Source organism: Thermobia domestica, chromosome 5, assembly GCF_964235325.1.
Source record: "Thermobia domestica chromosome 5, izTheDome1.hap1.1, whole genome shotgun sequence".
NCBI classification, from domain to species: Eukaryota; Metazoa; Arthropoda; class Insecta; order Zygentoma; family Lepismatidae; genus Thermobia; species Thermobia domestica.
In genome coordinates this window covers 60,191,735-60,207,904 of record NC_137458.1, presented here as the reverse complement: position 1 = coordinate 60,207,904, position 16,170 = coordinate 60,191,735, and the positions used below count along the sequence as shown (strand labels likewise).

The 16,170-nt window shown below is 38.3% G+C and overlaps 1 protein-coding gene across 1 annotated transcript in view; it reads right to left on the bottom strand.

Annotated features, from left to right (window-relative positions):
• The window catches only part of LOC145685104 (lipase member H-A-like), a 96,339-nt gene extending 84,594 nt beyond the window's left edge, over window positions 1-11,745 (bottom strand). The window contains exon 1 of the mRNA XM_081757450.1: window positions 11,522-11,745. Within this exon, the coding sequence (XP_081613576.1) occupies window positions 11,522-11,745 (224 nt within the window). The remainder of the gene's footprint in view (window positions 1-11,521) is intronic.
• Window positions 11,746-16,170: the final 4,425 nt, after the last annotated feature.

Below are 16,170 nucleotides of genomic sequence, written 5' to 3'. Positions count from 1 at the left end.
TATTTATTACCACACCACGACCATTTTTACCACCCATAGAATTTGAACCTAGTACTATACTGCATTAGTCACGCCGTAACGAAAGATGAACATCTGGCACTCGTAGCTGTTGAAGCTACCTGTATATCACGCGGCCTGCGTTGGTACTCCTCAACATAAATACCTCACAGCCCAAAGCCAGGAAACATCACAGACAGAAGACAGGGGCACAAGCAGTGCCTGACACTTCACGAACTCTAAACCCGCCAAGACTCAACTCAACATGACCTTCAATTACGTTCTAGAAACCAAACCAATGCTAAGGCACAAACTTACCAACTTCCTATATGAAAACACAAGAAAAAAAATCTAACTTTTTTGGTTCCAAAGTGATGACATAACAATAATACTAAAAAGGTTTTAATTTTCAGTAACCCAAACATTAATTAACTAGGGAACATAACAAAGCAAAAATAAATAAAAATAAAAATAAATTAAATTAAAAAATAAAAATCTGACAAGTAAACTCTCCCTGACTACTTTTTTTTTTAATTTCAGTGAGGCTGTAAAATATGTTAGTATCTTCGTAAAATATATATATTTCAATGTAAACAAGTTCTTTAAACAAAAGAAAGCTTTGTAGTAGAGCGCTTACCTCTGACGCGTTAGGTCCCTGGTTCGATTCCTGCTCCCGACAAATAGCCTTTTGGTGAACACTGTAGGTGTGGTTATTCTTAAGACTTTCCAGTTTCCTTACATTTTCTTGATTCCACCATTATCATGTATCTCATTGTCACCTTCTCTCTTACATTGATGTACAATCATGGGGCGTTAAACTAAAAGCAAAAAAAAAAAAAAAAAAAAAATATTTTGCAAATATCCTAGTAAAAATGAGTTTTCTAGACTACACAAGTGGCCCCGCGTAGGGTAGTCGCTAGCGCTCTCGCCTTCGGTGCGAACGGTTCCGGGTTCGATCCCGGGGGAGAACTCGGTCGAAAAAGTATCAAAAGATTTTAAGTCCAGCCATCCTGAATGAGGTTTCCTTGGGTTTTCCTCATTCACAGCAGGCAAATGCCGGAGTGGTACCTAACATATAGGTCCCAGGCCGTTTTCTTCCTTCCCCAATCCTTTCTTCCCTTCCTTTCCCCGGATAGTGTACTCGCCGAGGAAAGTCATCCCTCATATGGGGTAACAAGGCCATTGATGCCGAAAGCCCAGAAATCTAAATCCTAAATCTTCACTACACAAGGAAATTTCCGCGCTGAAAACGGTTTATTAGCAATTATGTTAAGCAGTCCTGTAGTAAATCTGCACCAAGTAATAAATCGTCACATATAAAATGGAATGAATAAACACATAACATTCATTTTGCTACCTTGAAACATAATATGTTTCAAAACATTAATATTCAAAGTTTTTTCAAAATTCAGATTCACCCATTCCATTCTCCTCAATCATTTACGAGTTACAATAGTAAGAATTGTAGTCATAAACTACATTACTTACTTAGTACTATATTAAAGCAAGTTACACTAAAAGAATATATAATTAATGGGAATATTTAACTAAAGTAATAGTTAACTATTGTACTTACCCAGGCTTCCCAGGTTTCCTTCCTCTCTTCTGTTCCGTTTGTAAACAACCTCGTTTCGCAAGCAAAAGACGGTAGTTCAATGACGTCAGCCATGGCGAAAGAAAGAGTGTCTATAGGCGGTCTGGATCTTACACACAGATGGACGTATATAACGTATAGCTGAAGTATTTAACATACGTATACGTATGTAAAATACAGAAGATTGTTAGATATCAGACATCCTGCAGAGACATGATGTAATATCTAAGCGGGTAAAAGGCAGTACCTATGTAGTATATGGATAAAGTACGCTCCGTACAGATTTCCTTAGTAAACATAACGAATCCTTGTATTTGTACAATATACCGCTGTCCGGATAATGGATTTTTCTCAGTGTGGAGATTGGGTGAAGTAATTTCTACATTTTGTGATTGAAATTTTGAGTTTCCACGGGAGGAATGAATTTTCTTCGGGGGGAAATTCCCTCCCCCGGGCTATTTCATGAATTCAGTGCCCTGATCCTAATCAGCATATTATGAAATCAATCCCTTGATGATGAGCAGAGGGAGTCACTAGTATTGTATTCATTCCTTTGGTCACTCAGTGCGTAATGGAATGAAAGAAAGTAGAATAAATTTCCGGAACATTTCTCCAAATATCATTTTCTTCACGCTTTATAGGCGAAGAACACTTGCTGAATATGTTCATGAATGATATCAAAAAATAATATGAAAAATTAAAAATTAAACAAAATTTTACAATATTGTTAGCGTTTAAAGAAATGTCCAAAAATGGGATGTATATCAATTGATAAATCTTAGTGAGATGAACAAAATAATATAAAAACTTATGCGTAGTTTTTGAAAAAAATAATAATTTGTATAACCTAACAATTGATGCTGTACGAAAACCATGCCAAGTATTGAGATGAAACACTGACATATGTCCCCATTAAGGTTTTAGTTATAACACATACACAAAATAATAATAATAATAATAATAATAATAATAATAATAATAATAATAATAATAATAATAATAATAATAATAATAATAATAATATATAGTCTAAATTCATTAATCACTGTTAAATTTTAATTTCTGTTCATTTAAATTATTGTTCAAATGTGAAACATATAACTAACTAACTAACTCTATGGTCTATGGAACCCGGAAGTTCAATGCCGCGTTCACAAAAGCTCTCCACTGACTTCTATCCTTAGCTAACTGCATCCAGTTTCTACTTTGTATTCCAATCTCTGCGAGATCCATCTTAATATTGTCCTCCCATCTGCACTGAGAAAAATCCGTTATCCGGACAGCGGTATGTTGTACAAATATATGGAATCCTTACGTTTAGTACGGAAATCTGTATGGAGCATACGTTATCCATATACTACATAATTACTGCCTTTTTCTCACTTAGATATTACATCATGTTGCTGCAGGATGTCTGACATCGAACAAACTTCCGTATATTACATATGTATACGTATATTATATACGTCAGCTATATATTTCATACATCCATCTGTATGTGAGATTCTGACCGCCCATGGACAGTTCTTTCTTTCATCATGAGTGACGTCATTGAACAAAGAACAACTGTCGTTTTCTTGCGGGTCGGTTTATGCATATCGTGTCACGGCGTGGGAGGTCGTAACACCCTTCATTCTATATCTTCTACTTTATACTTTTAATACTTTACTACGTAACACGATCTTATTAATTTATTATACGCTTCATATATTTACTAACTATCCAACGATATTTGTTGCCTCGGGCATTAAATTGGTGAAGAAGAAGAAGAAGAAGAGTCATTTACTGAACTAGGTTTGTTTACAGCTAAAAAGAACAAAGGAAGGAAACAAAAGCCTGAGTAAGTACAATAGTTAACTTTAACATTAATTAAATATTCCTTTAATTACCGATTACTTTAGTATAACTCTCTTTAAGCTTAATAAATCACTAACATGTTAACGTGACTTCTGGTTGCAACTCTTCCTATTTTAACCCGTTAGTTAAGAAGAAAGAATGGGCGAATCTGAATTTTGAGAATTCTTTGAACATTGGCGCTTATAAACTTTTTCTACATTTCAAGGTGCACAAAGTAAATGTTGTGTTTATTTATTTCTTTTTAGACGGTCCCTTCCTCGGAGGAGAATTACTATAACATAGAGTAAATCTCATAACTTCATAACATGTTTGCTTAGAAACCGTTTTCAGCGCGAATATCGTCTTCGTGTAGTCTAAAAGACTGTTAGCCATTTTTGCTAGAATATTTTCACATAAAGCTTTTTGTTTAACGTCCTGCGATTATCCACCAAGGTGATGATGAGATAGGTGATAATGGTTGCAAAAAGAAAGTGGGGTGGAACGGAAGAATCTTAAGAGTAATCACGCACACAGTGTTTGCCCACCAAAAGCTCACTTGACAGTAGCTGGAATCGACCCATGGACCCAAGGCGTCAGAGGTGAGAACTCTACCGGGTCCAAGATTTGTTTCGTGAAACACTGTGAAGGGAGGGAATCAATTTGTAAAAATAGTCGAGTAGCACAGAGAGTTAAGGCACCAAATGTGATGGGGCGGAAATTATTATCAGTCAACTTTACTTAGTTTTACTATGCATGCAAATTTACTAGCTTATCTGACCTACTTGTAAGCGCGTAACATTCCAGTTTTTGACGTTTCAAATCTGAAAATATTATGTTGATAGGTTTTCGTGATAAATACTTTCAATATAGAAAAGTAATTCACGTGAAATATATTTACGACGTTAGACGGTCTGTTACTTACAACTCATGGTTTATAAAAGGTATAAATAATACAATGTATATATGTACTGTATGCTGTACACTTATAACATGAAAAAAAGTTTGCAATTTTATTAATAGAGGCCATGATGGGTTAGTGGTAAGGCCTTTACCTCTGACACATGGGGTCCTTGGTTCGATCCCAACTCGCGCCAAGTGAGCTTTGTGGTGGACAAATGTCGTGTGCATGTTTTTTCTCGGGGTTCTCCCGTTTCCACCCACTTTCTTCATTCCACCATTTCACTCATCTCTCATCATCACTGTCTCCTTTAGCCTAGCCAGCATAAACGTGGGATGTAAAACTTAGAGATTTCATTTCATTTCATTTTTGAAGTAGTGACTTCGACTTTATTCAGCGGGGGTGGGGGCGGTGGCTCAGTGGTAGAGTGTTCACCTCCGGTGCTTGGGGACCCTGGTTCGATCTCAGCTCGCGTCGAGTGGACTTTGTGGGGGACAAACACCGTGCTCTTGGTTTCTCTCGGGGGTTCTCCCGTTTCCTCCCACTTTCTTCATTCCACCATTTCACTCATTTCTCATTATTGCCGTCTCCTTTAGCCTAACCGGCATATCCCTGGGGCGTTAAACTTAAAGATTTCATTTCATTTCATTTTATTCAGCGGAAAGTCAAAGTTTGGTTTGGAAAAAATCATCGAAATTTATTTTATTTCTTCGGAAAATTCGATTACGTCATTTACGTGTTTTAGTTCTTCTAATGTCCTTTTAACACGCAACCACCGAGTTATGTCACTGCTTGTGAAGTATTGCTTAAATTGGAGCTTTTGTACGGGGCAACTGTAGTTGCTTCCTCTAAAACAGTCGCCGCCACCGTTAGCTTTAGAACAACTGTCTCGAGCAACTCTTCGTACCCGGCAGTCGTGAAGAAGCATTGTGTTAAATGGAAGGATTCGTACGGGGACACGGCAGTTGACGCCACCGTACAAGCTTCCAATGTACCTTTTTTTTTTTAAAAAAAAAAATCTTAGTTGGAGTACTGATCACAGGCGAAAAAAGCGGAATTGTTTATCACTTTATTTTACGTCACATACTGGAGTTCTCCGATGTCTTAAAACAACTATAGACTATTCCTATATTCTATATATATTACAATGCAGTATCATCCCTGTGATGAACGCATAAGATACCAGGATTACATTGTTGCCTTCTTTATATTTATACCATCTTCCAAATTACGTTTATAATACTGATCTTTCTGTAATACAACGTGCCCATGGAAGCTAACTAGTCGTCTATTACGTTTTGTTTTATGTATATGAAGCATACATATTAATCATCCGATTTGCAGCCACCTCTAAAGCATTTCTGGATGTATGTTATTATTATTATTGAGTTGAGTTGATTTTGAGTTTAACGTCCCTTTAAGCAGCGAGGCTATATGAGACGGGACCTACTGATTAATGTGGAATTCGAACCACATGAACTCCTGCCAAGAATCGAATCCGGGTCTCTCATGCCAAAGGCGCGTACGCTAACCGCTTAACCACGAAGAAACTCATTATTATTATTATTATTATTATTATTATTATTATTATTATTATTATTATTATTATTATTCAACCACTAAAGAAAGAAGCAAAGGAGGAAAATATATTGTTGACCAAACCAAACATACATCGATGGGATTCAGGAGCGTCATTTCAGATTTTGCTTGGGGGGGGGGCAAGACCTCTTGATATAAGTAAAATTTTGCGTTTTCTTACTGATTTAATACTATTCTATTGATAAAATCTATATAAATCTCAATCTCAGGGGCGCAATTGCCCCTCCCTGCCCTCTCTAAATGACACCCCTGATGGGATTCCTCATGGCCAAGTAGTTAGAACTTCGCTGCCTATGCAGAACAGGTTTGATTCTCGATGGTAGGTACTGTGGTTTGAGAAATGAAATGAATTGAAATGAAATCTTTCAGTTTAACGTCCCATACTTATGTCCGCTAGGGTAAGGGAGACGATGATCAAAGTAAGTGAATGATGATGGAAGAATTGATGGAATGAGAATGTTGGAGGGAAAGGAGTACCCCGAGAAAATCCACGCACACGATGTTGCCCACCCCAAACTTACTTGGTCGAGGATCGAACAAGGGACCTCACGCCACAGAGACAAGGATCTACCACTGAGCCACCGTGCTCTCTAATGTGGTTTGAATGAAAGCTACGGATCTACGTCTAATATAGCCTAGTAGCCTCGGTGCTGTATCTTTGAAAATGAAATGAAATCTTTAAGTTTAACGTCCCACGGTTATGCCGGTTAGGCTAAAGGAGACGGTGATAATGAGAAATGAGTGAAATGGTGGAATGAAGAAAGTGGGAGGAAACGGGAGAACCCCGAGAAAACCCACGAGCACGGTGTTTGTCCACCACAAAGTCCACACGGCGCGAGCTGGGATCGAACCAGGGACCCCAAGCACCGGAGGTGAACGCTCTACCAATGAGACACCGCGCCGCCTGCTGTATCTTTCCATGTATATCTTGTGTACTAACAACCCAGTACCACTACAGAAAAAATACGTGGGTATTGAAAGGTTTAAAAAACAACAGAGAAAACAAGTAATATATCAGTGTCTGCTATCAGTTGCTTGACGTAAAAAGCATTTTTTTTTATTTCCATTGCCCAATAGTAAAATTGCCCGTAGGGGTTACTAACTGGTGGATCCTTTTCATTGGTAGCATTAGCGGGCGGGTTGTCATTATTTTTGTAATACCCAGAATTCAGTAGCATAGAAGCGACTTAGCTTCGTCTTGGCTTGACATTTGATGTGCAAAATTAGTATAAGAAGGAGAGTGGAAGCATTTTTGATCGTGGTCACTCACCTAGGATTTCAAGTAAGTTGGTTTTCCTGCACTAGAAGATCTACTATTTTACATTTCAATTAGTTTTGTTTTACTTTCACCTCAGTGCTGCGAGATTCCGTAAGCTCGTTTGTTTTTTATTTACGTAAATGTATGAAGGTATGTTTATAGAAGTAGCAGTTTGTGTAGACTACGTTAATCTTTCTTTTCTTTTCTTTTTTTTTTTTTTTTTTTTTTTAAAGTTTAATGTCCCACGATTATGCACTGGGGCTGAGGGAGACTGATTATGAAATGAATGATTATGTTGGAATAACGAAAGTGGGAGGAAACGAGAGAACTCTGTGGAAAAAAGGGCCATGGTGTTTGTTCATCACAAAGCACTTGGGAACAGTGTAGACCTATTTATTCCGTTAAGCCCCAATAGCTCTTCAACTTTGACAGTAATTACGGGGAAGGTTCTAGAATGCTGGTGCGCATATATAAGTAAAGAGAGTTGGTACCCAGGGTGGTTACTTTCTTCATCAAAGCTCAATATTCAATTCACATACTAATGCCAAGTGAGCGATAGCGAGTCAAGATTACTTAGTAGTCAGGGTGATTATTTTATTACGATTGAGTGGTTCTATTAAAAAGGAAAAAAAAAAAAACTGGCATAATTACGTATAAATATATTTTGGTTAGGTTTGCTTAATTTTCGTTCACTGGTAAGAGTGCACTTTGAGCAGAACAAGTGATTTTGGGTATCTTTTAGTTTCTCCCCCAATCCTGCAAATATAAGATCTCCAGTGTTACTTACTAAGGGAAATATAACTGAGCGAGTGACAGCAAGCGAACGGGGTTAGACACCCCGCAGGGCTCGGTTTAGTATTGGTTCCTATGAATGTTCTGTTTAAAGTGCATTTTTACCGGTTCACTTACATAGTAGGTCTGGACCGACGGAGTTTATGGTACTTAACCTTGGAACAAGGATTGAACAGGGAGTAATTCCTCACGTCAGAAGTGACCACACTACCACTGAGCCACCGTGGTCCGAGCTCTCATTTCATAACTTAAATATCATACAATATTGACTGTTGGATTAAGTCATTTGAAATCTTGGAGCATTTTGAAATTACTCAAAGGTGTATATAGGTTGCATAAAATATTTTTTCTTTACGTAAGTAATCGAAAAAAATGTCCTATGTTGGTTGAGGAACGTATCTTCACATAGAGTAGTATAACACGGTCATGTCCGTAGCTAGGATGTAGGCCAGGAGAGAGGGCTTGAGAACCCTTTTTGACCATCTTCAGGCCTTCTTGAAACTTTCAGCTTATTGGTATGTATATATGAAAGTAAAATGAGCTCAAATTAGCTTCCACAAAAAATTAACTCATTCCCTTGCCTTAGTAGTTTGAAATATTAGAAATTAGTAATATAATTTTGAATAGTTAGTGATATGCGATGGTTTTAGCTTATGACGAACTGGTTCCTTGAAATCTCTGGTTAGTTCATATTTGGTCTAGAAAACATAATTTTCAAAATTAAAACATGTTTTCATTGTTTTGGATACATAAATTTGGAATTTAGGTATACATTCCTCCCCTCCCATCTGCGTTAACTTAATATGGAGAGTTGGCGTGTTTGCTATTTGTATTTGTCTTGGCACTTGATTTGGTTACTAAACCATAGTTGAAAGCCATGGGTATGCACGCAAGCCGCCACGAGAGTCTGCAACGGACGTTAAAGCAAATGCCTGACATGGGTTCGAATGCCAGGCAGTTTAATTTCACCTTTCACAGTGAGACTATTGTAGGATTGGACTGGGTTCATATTCTGTGCTTGGTAAAAACGTAAAACAACTGAATTTTAACTTGGACAGATGCTATAGATGTTATGAGACAGAGCATGTTATATATCGATAAGTAATAGTAAAGATATAATGTGGTTACTAACAGCAACGTGAAGACCACATAGTAGTTGGTAACTGTATTTTCATTGTTTTACGAGTGGTGGTTCACGGTATGATAACCAGATTTGATCAATCAAGTACTTGTATTACATTTTATTACGTTACAAGCAGTGGCGGATCTAGCCCGGGGCCGCTAGGCCCCCCAGTTTTTTGAGTGACAGATATAATTTAAGGTATTATTAATATTTCTTTCAAAGTTTATAGTAAACTCATGATATACCTACCATAGTCTGGGTTCTGCCCCCCCCCCCCAGTTTTTACCTTCTAGATCAGACTCTGGTTACAAGCGGGACGTAAAACTGAAAGATGTTTTACTTTGTTTCCATGCGTTTTCTTTATAGCTGTGCCCAACCTGGGCTAATGCGCCTGCCTGCATTCCCTAATGTCACGAAGATAATTGGGTCTACTTCTTTAGTTGGTATAGTTTAAGGGCACCGTCATAAAAATCGTTCCGTGATATTGGTGTGTACCAGTGGCGTATTTACGATTTTGTTCGGGAGGGGCTTTGTTAACTTTGCCTGGAAATGTGAAAATTCTGCAAGATATTTCATTTACTTTACTAAGTAAGATTTCGGGGAGGGCTTAAGACCGGAAGCCACCCCCCTAAATACGCCACTGGTGTGCACAGTTCACGATTTCAGATAAACTGCGTTAAATAGCATACTATATACCCTGTTGGCATTTAGAATAAGATTCCTTCTCAATTCTTTACACTAATTTGATTTCTACTATACATTAAATATATTGTTACTTTGTATTTTAGTAGTCTTCCCCACTGGTCTAGTGATTTCCGTGTGGCCTTGCTAAACGTGGCCCCTCGTCCGATTCTCGGTGGGAGAGTGGAAACAAATTACTTCCATAAACGCGTTCACTTCTATTAATTGTCAGTCTCTTTTGGCCTAAGGTCGTAGCTGTGCGACATGAAAAAAGAAAAATAATTTTTAATTCCCTAGTTTTGGTTTTGTGTAGGTCTACTTGCTGGAGTTGAGACCTTCAACGGAACAGTAAGTTATAGAATTTATAACTAGTTTAATCAGTCAGAAATTATTCCGGTTCCTTGAGATTCATTCGGTTATTAGTTTTTCTTCATAGTATTGTTTCACTATTTCTAGAAGGAATTAGGTATTAACAAAGCAACTAATACGCAAAAACTCGCTATGCTAGGCTTTGATTCACTTGAATTATTTCTCCTATTCCGTTTGTGTTTTGATCCCCAGTTGCGCACATTCTAGTGTTTTGTTTTGAGGCCAGGCCCGTAAGTAGAGGGGGAGGCTAGTGGGCAACTGCCCCCTAAACTTTTCATGGCCCCTCCAGACCTCAATACAGAAAACACAATTTAGATATTTGTAAGAGAAGTTTTGATGACTTGCCCCCCTAATATATTCATGGTCCCTCTAAACATATGTGGCTGGTTTCGGGCCTGCTTGAGACTACGTTTACCCTGTTGTATCCAGGTGGGAAGTGCAGTAACTCGAAGGGTTCAAATGAAGCTTCTTACGAGAGGGTGACTTTTCTAGATATACAATCAAAGCTATTTATATCTCAGTGATGCAATACGAGGGTTGCACTGAAAGTTTCGGGAAAATGATAGAACGCAAGAACATGAAAGTGCATTTTTTTATTGCTTTTGAAAGTACTCCCCATGAATAGCAGTGCATTTTCATGCGATAGAACCAAATCTTGAAACAGGTATGCCACTCCGAGGTTGGTATCTGTGAAACCTGCAGTTTGTATGTCTCGATGGCTTCTTCTGGAGGTGCAAAAGCGCTTCCCACGCAACATGTTCTTTATTGTTGGGAACAAAAAGAAATCACTGGGAACTAAATCAGGGAAATAAGCCGGATGTCATGACTTCGCTTTCCTGGTCCAGAAAATCATTTGTGGCAGCTGCTGTGTGCGAGCTCGTATAGTCGTGTGCAGAATGATACGACGGTTGAACTGTTTGCTCACATTCAGTACTTCTGATAGACATATGGTTGTGTACCATTCTGCATTGACTGTTCTGGAATTCTCCAATGGTACAGTTGCAATATGACCTGATTTACCAAAAACTTATGCAATCGTTTGTTTGGAGGCACAGTGTGCATGAACAACTTTGATTGGTTTAGGTTCTCGCGGAACACCCACACAGCAGATTGTCGCTTTGTTTCCGGTTCGTACGTATATATCCAAGTTTCATTACCTGCTCCAATGTTAAACACCGAATTAGATGATCCAGACTTGAACAGTTTCGTTATAACTTTGCACCACTTTACACGGGCGTCTTTTGTGCGCGACTTAAATTGTGTGGGATCCAACGAGTGCAAAGTTTTTTTACACGTAAATAATAGTGCAATATTATTTGTATTTGGCTCATTACAATGCCTAAGATTTCCTGAATTTCGCGATAAGTCACATGCCAATCAGTGTTCATAATTTCACGAACAGCAGCAACGTTTTTGGGCATAATGACTGTCGATGGACTACCTGCACAATCTCCATCAGTCAGGCTGAGCTGACCACACGTGAATTCCTGAAACCACCTGTAAATTGTCTGAGATGGGGCTTCATCAGGAAAAGTAACAGTTATCTGATGAACACATTGTTGTTGTGTTAACCCTTGCCGAATATCGTAATAAATCATAATACGAAAATGCTCTCTCATCAGGTCAATTTTTGTTCACGATCACCTCACTTCAAACTAGTGCCCCGCAACGACAAAGATTGAGAGTTATAGAGTTATATACGGTTTATCTTTAGAGTGAACACTATTAAATTACTTGGAGAGGGGAAATCTTCCTCATCCTCCCGTTCATTCGAATCTTCTGGAAGCTCATGTGGTGCGTATTCCACGTTAAAGATCTAGAACCAAGTCTCAGATAGCCTCGGACCTGAATTGGATGCTAAACTTCGAACCAACCACGCTTGTGTAATGACTTGTGGTTTATTAATTGCGAAAGATTGGTAATGTAATGTAATTATAATGTACAATATATGTATTTTCTCTGTTAAATCATGGGTCGCGCTGGCTCAGTGGTAGAGCGCTCACCTCTGGTGCTTGGGGTCCCGGGTTCGATCCCAGCCCCCGCCAAGTGAACTTTGTGGTGGACAAACACCGTGTGCGTGGGTTTTCTCGGGGTTCTCCCATTTCCTCCCACTTACTTCATTCCACCATTTAATTCATTGCTCATCATCAGCGTCTCCCTTAGCCTAACCGGCATAACTGTGGGACGTAAAACTCAAAGGTTTCATTTCATTTTTTCTTAATCTCTTGCACCGACCGACCGATCTCGATCAAATTTCCAACGTAGATGCGGTTCTGGCCTGGGAGTGTTTTTAGCTATTTACTTTGACAGTAGAACTTAGGGGAGGGGGAGGAGGGGGACAGAAAAAATAAATGACTTAATTTACTTTGAAGTGTAAAAGTGCGAGCGTTTTCTTCTCTCTCTCTCTCTCTCTCTCTCTCTCTCTCTCTCTCTCTCTCTGTCTCTCTCTCTCTCTCTCTCTTCACTCCTCCAGTCTCCTCTCACTTTTAGGGCCGCGGTGGCTCAGTGGTAGAGCGTTCACCTCTGGTGCTTGGGGTCCCGGATTCGATCCTAGCCCCGCCAAGTGAACCTTGTGGTGGACAAACACCGTGTGCGTGGGTTTTCTCGGGGTTCTCCCATTTCCTCCCACTTACTTCATTCCACCATTTCATTCATTTCTCATAATCACCGTCTCCTTTAGCCTAACCGGCATAACCGTGGGACGTAAAACAAAGATTTCATTTCATTTTTTCCTCTCACTTTGATTTCATGATTTCGCACTCTGATGAAAAGTATTAAATACCGCCAGGAAAAGTACTAATATATAACCTCTCTTTTAGGCGCCCCTCCAACCACGCGCCCGGGACACGTGCTTTGCTTGCTCGCTCATAGCTGCGGCTCTGTGAGCTACATAAGTAACATACAATGCTTACGTAATACTTTGGGTAATAAGAACTATTAAGAAAGGAAGAATTGCATTTTTTTAACTTTGGGAAAGAAGCTACTATGGGATTAAAGATAAGGTAGGAAAGGCAACACATTCCAGTCTATGCTTTCACCCAGCAGACATATTGTTTGGAACCAAAAAAAATGTGACTTTTGGAATCTTGTACTTAGGTTCACAGCGGAAGCGACGAAATAACTTGAATCATCCATTGTAGCTCTCCCCGCAACCAGTTTCTAAAATGTTGGCAATAAGTTTGCGAAACGAGAGGTGACGACTCCAATTTTGGGTGAAAAGTCGCTATAAGAAATAATCGAGAAATTCATTGTCTATAAGCATTGTAAAAGTTGTAGATGTAAACTAAACAATATGTTCTACTCACTGGCGCAAATCCCGGGGGGGGGGGGATGACGGATACATGTCCCCTCCAATCTTGGAACTGAGGGGGACTTCTCCCAAATAATCCGATTTGAAATGTGTTTTTTGGGAGAAATTTGATGATTTTTGTCCGATTGCTACAAAGGAACGTGAGATAAAATAGATGTCCCCCAGAATAAGCCTCAAATCTGCAGCCTCCTAACGCTAAAGACAACTCTGATCCTCCACAACATTGTTTTTCAACTTCATAAGTATTTTGGACATCGCCAAAAAAAGTATGGTAACGGTCTTACCCTCTCCCCCCCCCCCCCAATGTTGAAGACAGATTTGCGCCGCTGGTTCTATTCACATCTTTGTAAACAGAGCGCAACCAATCCTTTAATTCAGGGATCATTTCAGGTTGTTTCGGGTACTTTTGTTCATGTTGTGGTCAAAATAGTTCCGAAATAATTAACACTACAGTACTTACGTTAAGCAATTTTTTTGTAAAAGAAAACATGCAGAATAATTAAAAGACCCCAGAGGACAAATATAACAAACACCTTCTTCGCCTTTATTCACGCATCTATAGCTAATCTTGTTGCTATCGGTAATGATGTATTACGTGTCTCTCTCAACGGAAACTCTGCGAACTAAAGGACATCAAGTTTGTAGTTATTCTTCGTTAGAGGGCAAGGGTAACATAACAATGCAGGATTGTGGAGTAGTGAGTACGCTGTACAGGGCCGGCGCTAACAGTTTTGCCGCCCTGGGCGGTACTTTCAAATGCCGCCCCTTTAATCCACAAACCTTATTTTGACAGAAGACATTCAGATATTAAGAAAAAGTAAGATACCATATTTAAAAACATGTATGAAAAGGAAAAGTAAACAAAAAATTGAACTGCCTCTCTCGAATGCTTTAATATTTAAACGACTCCATACATGACACAATATTCAGTATGCTCGATTTTGCTGTACGTGATATACAGCAGGGCATACAGTTTTTTTTTTTTTAATGTATGCTTTAGTTCGACTAAGAATTTTAATTTTTAAGCTTATTTTATATCAAAAGGTGTTTCCAATAGAGTATGGAGCAAAAAGATAATATAGTGAGTCAAATATTACGGCAAAAGTAAGTAATTAGCTTAAGATTTATAATGTACTAAAACACAATAGAAATACACAATTTAACATAGTTTAATTGAAAAAACTTTTCTTGTTTTGGTATGAGCAAATTCCTTTATCACATTCGCGTAGTCCAATGTTTCAGCCAATTGATGTTCCATTGATATCATCACTAGAGCACTTAAACGTGTTTGAGATATGGAAGAATGTAGATAGTTTTTAATAAGCTTAGAGTAAGTTTCGAAAAATTTCTTTCTCAACTTGCCACGGTTACTGGTAAGATAAACCAAATCATAACTGCAACACTGACATAGGGAGCAAAGTCATATTTCTTGATTAATTTTAGTCTCTTTTGATGAACTTTTAGGCTTAATTATAGCGGTTAATAGTTTCAGTTCGTCTTTCAAATCACGGGTTAATATCTTTCGATTCTTCGCGTATTAAAATGCAGGCACTTTTCAGACAAAAGTTCAGGTGGCATATCGTTCAGATTATTTATATCGTAAAGAAAATCGAAATACTCGCTGTGATGTTTAAATTGCCCAAACCTTTCTCTTAAATCTAACACAATCACGTCTAGAAGTTTGTAATAAAAATCGATCTTGTATCTTGTTTGTGGATCTTCAATAGCTTCATCTTCTGCCTTCTATTGAAACTGTCTCTTCTTTCGACTTCGAGCTTGCACTGTATTGCCTATCCATGGATCATCCATATCTAATGCTGATGCCAACTCCATCGCATCAATTAAGCAAGGTTGAAACTTTGCATCATTTCTGCTCCTCTGAAAGTTCTCAGATTTGTTTTAAAGAAACCCTACTGGATCAAACACACTTTTGTTTACTATGTTTATGTGGAGTGAAAAGTCATACCACATAACGAGTGAGTAAAGAAAGTAAAGCCACGCAGGTGGTTTGCTATACACAGAACATCATGGGCGATCATTCTATTATATTGTCGTTACTTATTTGAAGTAAGGTATCATAAGCCTCTATTTGATATCTAAGTGAAGTCAGAGCATCAACTCGACTCTCCCATCTTGTGGTGCTGAATGGTTTTAAAGTGAGGCTGCTAATAGGTTCCTTTAGTATGGCCCAACGTTGAACTGACGCAGAAAAGAAGTCAGAAACTTATTTTTAACTATATATAAAAAAAAAAAATGAAACGGTGGACTTGAGATGTTGTGGCTACATCGTTAACGATAAAGTTTAGTAAAGAAACATGTAAATCTTGAGAATTTATTTTTTCTTTTCATATTGGAACTATTGTCATATCTTTGGCCCTTCATATCTTCGATAGAAGTTCATTTCTTTTAGCCGTTTAATTATTACTTCTGTCAGTTCTAGCTAGACCAGTGATGTCTTTTACTGGTACGAAACCAAGAAAGTGTTCGCAAATTTTTGTAAGCCATTCTCCATTATTGTATGTGATTTGTACAAAACGAACGATCCTTTGTACCAGAAATATCTGGTGTACAGTCTAGCACTATAGTATAATATGTTGCAGCTCTCAACAAAAACAGTATTTTACTTTCAATTTACTCACTAAGAATAGGAATTTAAAAAATTTTGGACATCTTTTCCTCAGTAATGGTCGCATTTATTTTGCCCTCCCATGGT